Here is an 11067-nt window from a genome sequence, read left to right on the forward strand (position 1 = left end):
TTGTGGAACTTTGCAATTAACGCTTTATTAGTGTTAAACAAATTTATTTACACTTCAAGCACGTGAATACTATTGATATGCTGGTACGGAGTCTGCTTTTATTTGTACAACAGTTTTTTTTATCAGTTCCATTATTTTTATTCTACGTGTTTATACCAATGGCTTCACAATATGACATACTCGTGCTGATATGTATAATATGTATATAAATTATATACTTATTACATTTCCATTTATTTATTATTATAATAATTATATTCAAATCATGACTGGTAAATATTTATAATAGGTTCTATATTGATAATTTGAATAATTTTTTTATATATAATTTTTTTATATATACAAAGGTTTTAGAAAGCACCTTGTATCCACCCACAAAATAGTTAGTATTACATTATTATTAATACAATTAAATTTATTTAATGTGATACAATATTGTTTATTTTATCAGTTTTGGGAAAATGACTATCGAAGCTAGTAAAAATATTAGAAGTTTATTTTATTAAAAACATTGTTTAACTAATAAACTGAAAATGTACTGAAACTCTGTTCTTAATAACTTACCATTAGACCGTTTTATAATTAACAGTCTTAATAAAAAGTTTTTCTTCATTGGTGAATATATTTTAAGTGCATAGAAAAGCTTGGATACATGAAGATTCTTCTCAATTTAGTGCAACGGTTATGGTGTTGCGTGTTAGCAAGGTATATAATCAGACTTGGTGGTTCCTCTAACGATATTCATCGGCGTTGATGAAAGCGGGCAGAAACTCTACTACAACTGGCGGATCACTGTATGTAAGGTAGATATCTTAAGACATGCAATAAAGCTCGGTCTATCTTCTAACAATTTTTGTTGGGATTGATGCTCCGTGGATGAGGGGGAAATTGTACTCCACCTCATGTGTCTGTGTTCATAATGAATCAAAATCTTTTCTAACTGATTTGACAGATCTGATTATCCCTATATTGCCAACTAAATGGACTTATCAGGTTGTAAAATTCTTTTGGGGGGATTCATGCAGAATCGAAAATGATAATTACAAAAGAGCATAATCAAGCAATTACTGTCCAAGCAATATCTTTATGAGTTCCACACATATGGACATCCCAACGGCGCCATATTCAGTAGATCCCTCCTTTCAAGATGTATCCGACAATTACTTTATTCATATAATAGATATACCGACACCTTTTGCAATGATTTTAACATCAATGAGTTCAAATATAAATGTGGACTTACAGCGGTCCACACAGATGCTGTATTCTCTTCCAGACCGAGATTGTCCTTCCTTTCCTTCCTGCCTAAAATTTCTCAAGAAAACGACGATTTCCCTGGGCAATTCAATTGAGATCAGAATACAATCAGCCATCTGCTAAAAAGTTACTTGTCACGCATAAACACATCTATTCCTAATGTGTGCCCAAGCTGCTGCTCTACCTCTCATGACGTCGCCCATCTGTTCTCTTGCTCCACTGCACACACAAACCTCAGTCCAATTGGCCTTTGGACACACTTCATTGAAGTGGCCAAGTTTTTCCGTCTTGATCCAGGTTGATTTTAACTAAAATCCTCCATCCCTAATTCCGCTACTTCCCAATCGAACCCTATTCTTTAATTCCTCCACCTTCACTAAACTATTACTATTACATGATATCTTGTTTCCAGATCCCTTTTATTGAAAGAGTGATCGTTTGGGTATTCTGTACGGACAGTCTCTCCTTTGTGATATCATATTAGGTAATTATTTATGGCCAAGTGAGCACTAAATGGTATAATGTTCCAGCTCCCAACTTGCCGAACCTATGAACCGAATATATTCTAGTAGTTTATTTATTTTGATTTTTGCGTTAAAAAATATGTAAATATTTACAATATTAAATTATTCCCTTTCGATGTAATAGGAAACTCTATTGTTTGACTTGGTACTATGACATATAAGAGTTCTCAATTTATGTAAAAATATTATTTTTATATATTTGCAGGGGGATTATCATTTTATGGAGGAGCATCAGGTAAGCTATATGGTATATGTTAATAATATAAAATATAATTAACTTCTGATCTCGGAAATTAAAATATAATATTTTATAGACGTACATGATGATATGCTGGGAATCGGTCAGTATGAAGATTTCCATACTATTGATTGGCAACGTGATATTGCCAGAGATCGAATGCGACACAGGTATATAGTTAAGAAGAGACAAGATTCGTTATTGGATTTACTAAAGGTGAGAACATTTTTCATTGTTATTTTTTTTATAATTTAAATTTATTCAACATTATTTAAGGGTGCCCACGATGCTTGGTCTGGCTGGCTGTGCGTGTTATTTGTGGGTATTGCGGCGGGTTGTGTTGCTGGCATGGTTGATATTGGCGCAAGTTGGATGTCAGATTTAAAACATGGCATCTGCCCGCAAGCGTTTTGGTTTAATCGAGAGCAATGTTGTTGGCCAACAAAACAATCAGTCTTCGAAGAGGGGAATTGCTCAACGGTAAGTATTACTAATAATTTATATGTATATCACCAACTTAAATTAATATGTTTATTGTTATTGTTTAGTGGAAAACATGGCCTGAAATATTTGGCTTTAGTCGAAATGGCACTGGTCCCTATATCATCTCATACATATGGTATATATTGTGGGCGTTACTCTTTGCCGCTCTGAGTGCATCGTTGGTACGCATGTTTGCGCCATATGCTTGTGGTTCCGGTATACCAGAAATTAAAACAATACTCTCAGGATTTATAATACGTGGATATTTGGGCAAATGGACTTTGTTAATAAAATCTGTTGGTCTGATGTTATCAGTATCTGCTGGTTTAACATTAGGAAAAGAAGGACCAATGGTGCATATTGCTAGTTGTATCGGAAATATTTTTTCACATGTTTTTCCAAAGTATGGACGCAATGAAGCAAAGAAACGTGAAATTCTTTCAGCTGCAGCAGCGGCAGGTGTATCTGTAGCTTTTGGTGCACCAATCGGTGGTGTTCTCTTTTCACTTGAAGAAGTTTCATATTATTTTCCTTTAAAAACATTATGGCGTTCATTTTTCTGTGCGCTGATTGCTGCATTTGTATTACGATCTGTAACACCATTCGGTAATGAACATTCAGCATTGTTCTTTTTGGAATACAACGCACCATGGATATTTTTCGAGCTTATACCTTTTGTATTTTTGGGCATTATGGGAGTAAGTACTTGTTTAAATATTTGATCGTTTTGCATATGTTATTCTGTCGAAATATGTTTTAGGGTGTCATTGGCACGGTATTTATTAAAGGGAATTTATGGTGGTGTCGTTATAGAAAGTTTAGCAAATTGGGTCAATATCCAGTAGTAGAAGTACTCGTCGTTACTTTGGTCACTGCAATTGTCTGCTTTCCGAATCCATTTACACGCATGAATATGAATGAACTAATCGATTTACTTTTTAATCAATGCTCGCCTGGGGACACAATTAATCCACTGTGGTAAGTAAAATGTATGCTTATATTTTCCTTAAGATGTCTAGTTTTTAATTTAAAATATAAATGTTTTTATTATACGTTTTATAACAAAAATACATATATATATTTCAGCGATTACACGCGGAAAAACATCACAATTGGCGCTTCATCAATGATTGAGGTTACAGTGCCTGGTCCCGGAGTATACAGTGCAATATGGCTGCTTATCTTCACATTCTTTTTAAAGTTAGCATTAACAGTTTTCACATTTGGCATGAAGGTACCCGCAGGTTTATTTGTGCCATCTTTATTGTTAGGCTCAATCATGGGTAGAATCGTTGGTATCGGTAAGTAAAAATAAATTTAATAAAAATAAAATTTATTAATATATTTTATATATCTTTTTTAAGGTGTGGAGCAATTTGCGTACAGCTATCCAAATATTTGGTTCTTAGCTGGCGAATGCTCCAGTGGTAATAATTTAATTACTCCTGGTTTGTATGCAATGGTGGGCGCTGCAGCTGTTTTGGGTGGGGTAACGCGTATGACAGTTTCGCTAGTAGTTATAATGTTTGAGCTTACTGGTGGTGTTGGCTATATCGTACCATTAATGGCAGCTGCTATGGCTTCGAAATGGGTAGGAGATGCACTTGGCAGGCAGGTAAATATGAATTTCACGTATTCAAGATTTGATTTTTGCTTAAAAAAATACATAAATACTATTCATTTGTTAAAGTAGATTTTTTGGAGTCTTAATGTTTATCTTTACCATTCAAATTTACTTATTCTTCTAGATTAGATTGTAAATAATATGTATAATAAAAATATCTAGTTTATTAGGTTATATAGAAATCAAAACGTTACACGTAGGAAATATTACTGAGTCATAGCACGTAGACAAAGATTAATAGTCATGTTTTTTTAAATAATTCTGTGTAAGATAAAATAAAAAGATTTTAATCGAAATTAAGTTAATTTAGTTCAATTAAAATCATGTGAGTAATAGTAATAGTTGTTCACATGTTTTAATTTTAATACATATGATTTATTTATCAAAGCATTTCTTACCCATATTTAAATAAACTCTGCATGAATTGAGGATTGGAAAAATATTCAATGTCTATTGGTTAGACCTGTACCAATTTTTTTTGAAAAAATTAAATCAATAAAGACTAAGATACAATATTTTCTAAACCTGCTGTTGCAAATATGGATTTTCATGAAAAAGAAGTCTCTACTATTACTAATAGTTAGCGCGAACGAAACCTAAGTGAACGAAATTTAAAGCTTTTTCAGTGGTGCCTACCGTTTCACTCTCTGCTCTTGCCAGCCATAGACGAAACATGACACACGATCATTTTTTGCATTAGGCCAACAGAAATTGAGCGAATATTTCTTCAGAACAAGGTTAAAAGCCATATGGCTTTTAACTAGATTCATACTCCAAATCTAGAACCTCTGAAATGGGTCCACATTAGTAAATTTCAAGTATCTAAGGTAATATCGGTCCTAGCGGGACACTTGACTATATGACGCCATGGAACCAGACTTTACAAATCTTTTGTAGTAATTGTCTAAAGACTTAAGTTCTTATGCGTCCCATTTTTGGGACTTAATCTAACACATTTATAGTTCTACATACCCAACTTTCTATCCATAATATCGAGAAAAGTGATAACAAAAAAGCTTTGTTAGTTAATTGAACTCGATTTGATTCTTCTCCACCTATGCTGTTAACGCCGCGGGTTTATTCAGAAACCGTGCCTGAGACTAATCTGTAGTGTTACTATCTGCAGTTTATATACCCCACATTCTTTAGCGGCAGATAATGTCTACTAGTTTTTAACCCTGGTCATCTATGGGCCCTAAAATGAATATATTATCAAATATTAATTTGAAATTAATAATTAAACTTAAAATTTAATAAAAATAATAATTGTTTATATATTAAATAGAATTATATTTGTACCTATTTTAAATTTATACGAAATTTTTATTAATTTTTATGAAAAAAAATAATAAAAAAAATTTATATTTATTATTAAAAGCTACACAAATCATTTTATTCCAAATATTTTATCCATTTAAAATATTTTATATTTTAGGGTATATATGATGCTCACATTGCACTAAATGGGTATCCATTTTTGGATAGCAAAGAGGAGTTTGCTCATACAACACTCGCTGCAGATGTAATGCAGCCTAAGTAAGTATAACTTAATATATTTATATAAATTTAAATACTATTTATTTTTATATGTATTTTTAATTAAACTTTTAAATTGCAGACGAAATGAAACATTAAATGTCATAACGCAGGACTCAATGACTGTTGATGACGTTGAAAATTTACTAAAAGAAACTGAACATAATGGGTATCCTGTTGTGGTATCGAAAGAAAATCAATACTTAGTAGGATTTGTTTTAAGAAGAGATCTCAATTTAGCAATTGGTAAGCAGAATTTTAAATTAATAACAATCATAGATAAAATGTTATTACACTTTTATTATTTTTTAGCAAATGCCAAACGACTTATTGAGGGTCTTAATGGCTCATCAGTAGTACTATTCACATCCACTATGCCAACACAAAATCTTGGACCACCTGCTTTGAAATTAAAGAAAATTCTCGATATGGCACCAATTACCGTTACGGATCAAACGCCAATGGAAACAGTTGTCGATATGTTCCGTAAATTAGGTTTACGACAAACATTAGTAACACATAATGGGTAAGAAGGATATAGTATGATTATTACTATAATTTAATAACGATATTGATACAAATGATAAGTGAGTGTTTTAATAAGTTTTCATCCTAATTTTATAAGAATATCAGAACTGATCTGAATAAAATCCTTTTTTAAATATTTAATAAGTAATATGAATCAAAGATTTTTTTTAATAAGTATATAATTATGTTTTTATATAGTTACAAATCCGGTAATCCATATCAATTCTACAACATTTATGCTATAATATTTGTTTTCATATGTTTGTTTGTATATTTAAATTCCTTTTACATACACATTCTTATCAATTGTTTTATATATACACGTACATTTGTATGTACGTCCCGTCCCGTAAATTTTGGAGTTGAACTAAACTAGGGGTTTTTAGAAATCGAAAAAATCGTATAGAATATTTTGAATATTTATCGAAATAAAGTGTGTCTAAAGACCTTCAAGCCACTATCCTAAAAAAACCGCACTATCCTAAAAAAGGTTTATTCAAATTGCTTAGTTTATATATTGAATTAATCTAATTTATTTATACTGCAATAACAGATTAGACATTATAATATAGTAGTATAATTATAATGTAGTATAACGTTACAGAAAATTTTATTTCTAATTTTTTATAAAATTAATTGTTATTATTAAAATATATTAACACCTTATTATGGGTAATTAAAGAATGCCACAACGCGTTCTGGGTGGAATTTATCTAACCTGTTTTATACTATAAACGTTAGTCGTTCTTTTGTCATATATATTATTAGTATATATTAGCTTTTAACCCCAACACATTTCACAGTTACTAAGTGATCAATTTAGCTCATTTAAATAAATGAGACAATAGAAAAATTAAATAAAGAAAGTAAAAATTGCTAGCTAAACAGCATTAAAAATATTAAAAAAAAATTTATACAAAATACCATTTTTTTTTATTATAGACGTCTCTTGGGTGTTATCACGAAAAAGGATGTACTGCGGCATGTGAAAAAAATGGATGATGAAGACCCTAACACGGTTTTGTTTAATTAAATAGAAATTAATTTAAGTAAATTAAGTTGCAACATTATTGTTAGCGACAGTCATTTTAAGATGTACGCGTTAGCATTTTAAAATGCTGTTTATATTTGTCATTAATAGTAAAATTCTTTATTTTTTATGTGAAATCTATATTAATTTTTTGATGTTTATTTTTTTCGTAATTATATTTTATGTACAATATATTTAACGTCATTAATTATAAAAAATTATTTATTATTATATTTGTAATATTATGCTATATAAAGTGATCGTAATTTACTTTTAAAGTGACTATTGAGATATTATATTTAATTTACTCATTTTTAGTTTAAATGTAAAATCATTAATAACTTTTGTAAGCAAAAACTTTTATTTAAACAAAATCGATGTGTTACTACTATTCGTTTATTATTATTTTTTTATAATTGCTCGTAAATGGATTTATGCCAATATATTTTTGATATATTTTAATGTGCAAAATTTGAATGTTTTAATTGTTTACATTTAATTTATGTACGAGTAAAAGTTGAAAGATGTAGAATTTAAATATTGAATACTGTTACGACCTACATATTACAGTACATAAGATGTGTGTGTAAGAGAACAATGTCTGTCTCGATGTGAATAATGTTATTATCAATTGCAAGCTATTAATCTAAGTTTAAATATTAAAAAGAACAAATATTGGTTTTTATTTAATGTATATTAAGTAAATGCAATTATATATTATTGTAAATAGTGAAATTTTAATGTAATAAACTATTCTGAAAATATATAACGCAAAGTAAAGAAAAAATTTCTAAAATTTGTTTCATTAAACCCAATTGCGTTGTTTAGTCTTCAAGATAAAATAGTTGAAAGTCACAACCATATAAACCAGTAACGATCCAATAACTACAAGAAATAATATTATATATATTATATATTATAAGTATATAGAAGAAGAATATTGTGTACCCATTATTTGTTAATTTGATAGTATTTCCTTTGCCACGGAGTGCTCCTTTAATTTCTTTGTACCTTCCATCAGATTTTCTTTAAGAAATATATTTAAAAATATTTAAATCAATTTTAGTTATTTAATATATATTATAAATAAATAAATATAATAATAATTATTATAAATCTTTGTCCATAATCAAATAGGTAAAATTAAGCCCATTGTAATTACGAGATTTATAAATAGTCTAGAATTGTTTTAGTTTGGTCTTTAGGCGCACAATAGATCTTTTAGGTCGAGGTACATTCATAGCCTATTATATAATAATAATAATTTATTTTATATAAAGTGAATTATGCGGTTGACTGCATACAGCTGTTTTGGATATTGAAAAATATCCATCAACATAAGTATTCCAAACAAATAAGTTTATATATATATATATATATTTTTCAGTTGAATTATCTGTATATAATTTTAATTATAAAAACTTAAATTCATAATGACTTTAATGAATATTTAACAATATCCGAAACAGCTGTATGTGATCAAAAACTCACTTCATGAAAAATAAATATTTAAATTTCATCAGTTGAAAGTATTTTAATTGTTTGTATATATGTAATTGTAAAATTATAGTTATTTATTTAATAATTATATATGAATCTATACAGACAATTAAAAACATTTCAGAAACCAACTGTATATAATTAAAATTAATTAATTATATATATATGATTATATACGGATAATTAAAAGCAACAGTTATCCAAAACAATCCAAAATATAAATTAAAATTTTTTTTTTTAAATTTTAAGTCCATTTTCGAATTAATTTGTATTTTAATTAAACGTTTATAAATAAATATATTTAATTAATTATAATTATATAAAAATATTTTTGGACTGACCATGTACTTGCTTGGGTTTTCAACATATATGAATTTAGTTATGTTTGGATATATTTTTTTAATTTCGTTACTTGCATATAGTTATAATTATAAATAAAAAATATTCATAATTATATAGTCATAATTAACATTAACAAATATATCGAAAGACTACTAATGATGTATATTTGGTAGTATCCAAAACAGCCATATAATCAGTCCAAAATTTGACGTAAATGAAATTAAATTATTTTTAGTTAAAAAATTACATATAAATAAATATTAATAACTATTAATTATAAACCACTTGCCATATTAAACAAGTTATCTTGTTTAAGATCTTGAATATTTAATTAGATTTTATTATTAAAAAAAATAGCACCTGTAATATACTAATGAACCATCTGTTCCTGGACTATAAATAACGTTACCGTCTCGAGAACTTGCAATAACATTTTTAAAGGGTAAAGGAATTTTTATAATATTATCAGTTTTCTAAAAAATAGAATTGTTAAAATTAGATTAATTAAATTAATTAAATAAAATACTTCTTCTATTTTAATATCATGAAAGTAGAGTTCGCCACTCATATCACAGCTTATTACATAGCTGTCACCAGGTAGTGTTCCTTTCAAAAGTGTGGTGACAGCAAATTGATGGTTTTTAAGTTTCATTATTTTCAGAACCTTCTGACCTGTGCGAAGAGTTTCATTGAAGCAATTGTAGATGTTGCCATCACTTGTCCCAATAACAAAATTTTCAGGACTCAAACATAATATTGTCGTGATCTCAGTTGTACCATTTGATTGGAGAATATTTAACCATCTATAAAAATAGTTTTTTATTTTCTTCGTTTACTAATAATAATATATTTATTTATAAATTAGTCACGTGACTTAAATGCCTAGACAAGTCAAGTTTGGTACTTACATGATATAACTGATTTACAATAAATAAGCTATAATGTTCCATTTTTAATTTTAAACTTACTGATTTGATTTAACCATTTCCTCTCCAGTGAACCATTGCAAAACGTTACCATTGGCATGAGCAGTGAACAAAGAATTCGGTGATGTCCACTCTATGCCAACAGCGGAACCATTTTGTGAAGTCACTTTAAACAATTGCTGTACTTCAAGTGTTTTTGAGTTGGAATCATGTTGACACTTCCAAACATAGATTTCGCCATTATATGTAGAACCAGCAAAAATATTTTTATTGTAGGGATTTGTAGAAAGACACTTCAGACATGCATCAACCGGTACACTTTTCATTTTATTGAAGACAACATAATCAGTTTTAATACGTTGTGGCACAAAAATGGTTATACTCTGTTCAATATGTTCACACCAATCATCGTGTGGTGCAACCGATGTGACGGCTAACATAGGTGCATTGTTGGTGTGAATCGATAGCCAAATAGCTAAACCTTGTGAGTTTTCTGTAATATTTTCAATTGATATTTTTTGATACGGTTCAATTTTTAAATCTTCTTCGTAGCGATTTGCATGAACCTGTGATAATGGTGTTGCACCTTTACGAAGTTCATTCTCAACACCTGGGAGTATTTTTTGTAACCAACTTGCCAGTTTTTCATCATCAATCGTTGAGGTGCTAACAGAAGTTACTCCAGTTTGTGTTTGTGTTCCTTCATCGTTGCTTACAAAGGTTTCAGTGGATTTGTTCACGTATTTTGGATTTATATCAGTAGAAGTACCTTTATCCAAATATAGAACCTTACTTCCTAATGGAGTGGTTGGCAAAAATTCTATAACTTCAGAAGTGCATTCAGATAGTTCATCCATTTCATACCTTAATAAGTTTTATCTTATTAATGACAAGTGAATAATAAAATATTGTTTTGATTGCTTGATTTTGGTTAAGAGTTGCTATGGAAACATAGGTTGCTTAGTTTAAACAAAAAACATATAATATTTGAATAATACAAACAGGTGTATTTACATTCACTACCAGAGAATAAATGTCCTAACTGATATTCAGGCAGCAATCAAGGCACTCAACTTTCA

General features: G+C 29.0%; 2 protein-coding genes across 2 annotated transcripts in view; one reads left to right on the top strand and one right to left on the bottom strand.

The window, feature by feature from the left end:
• Positions 1–7223, top strand: part of LOC119679926 (H(+)/Cl(-) exchange transporter 5-like) — a 16146-nt gene extending 8923 nt beyond the window's left edge. The window contains exons 2-12 of the mRNA XM_038092523.1: positions 1987–2016; positions 2096–2235; positions 2296–2499; positions 2568–3200; positions 3263–3480; positions 3589–3803; positions 3867–4117; positions 5562–5662; positions 5745–5908; positions 5975–6188; positions 7133–7223. Of these exons, the coding sequence (XP_037948451.1) occupies positions 1987–2016; positions 2096–2235; positions 2296–2499; positions 2568–3200; positions 3263–3480; positions 3589–3803; positions 3867–4117; positions 5562–5662; positions 5745–5908; positions 5975–6188; positions 7133–7223 (2261 nt within the window). The remainder of the gene's footprint in view (positions 1–1986; positions 2017–2095; positions 2236–2295; positions 2500–2567; positions 3201–3262; positions 3481–3588; positions 3804–3866; positions 4118–5561; positions 5663–5744; positions 5909–5974; positions 6189–7132) is intronic.
• Positions 7224–8006: 783 nt separating this feature from the next.
• LOC119669296 lies at positions 8007–10872 on the bottom strand. The gene is made up of 5 exons (XM_038079136.1): positions 10031–10872; positions 9589–9865; positions 9423–9535; positions 8169–8246; positions 8007–8105 (listed from the first exon to the last, which is right to left on the bottom strand). The coding sequence occupies exons 1-5, from the start codon at positions 10843–10845 to the stop codon at positions 8045–8047; spliced, it is 1344 nt and encodes a 447-aa protein (XP_037935064.1). The 5' UTR covers positions 10846–10872; the 3' UTR covers positions 8007–8044.
• Between the last annotated feature and the right edge of the window lie 195 nt (positions 10873–11067).

The sequence above is a fragment of the Teleopsis dalmanni genome, chromosome 1, assembly GCF_002237135.1.
Source record: "Teleopsis dalmanni isolate 2A chromosome 1, ASM223713v2, whole genome shotgun sequence".
NCBI lineage: Eukaryota > Metazoa > Arthropoda > Insecta > Diptera > Diopsidae > Teleopsis > Teleopsis dalmanni.

Bases quoted from the DNA above. Each gene is read 5' to 3' on its own strand.
- LOC119669296 (XM_038079136.1), bottom strand. From the start codon at position 10,845: ATGGATGAACTATCTGAATGCACTTCTGAAGTTATAGAATTTTTGCCA. The intron at 9,866-10,030 runs GTAAGTTTAAAA...CTATTTTTATAG, and splicing joins GAAATGGTTAAATCAAATCA to ATGGTTAAATATTCTCCAAT. The intron at 9,536-9,588 runs GTATTTTATTTA...TCTATTTTTTAG, and splicing joins ATGATATTAAAATAGAAGAA to AAAACTGATAATATTATAAA.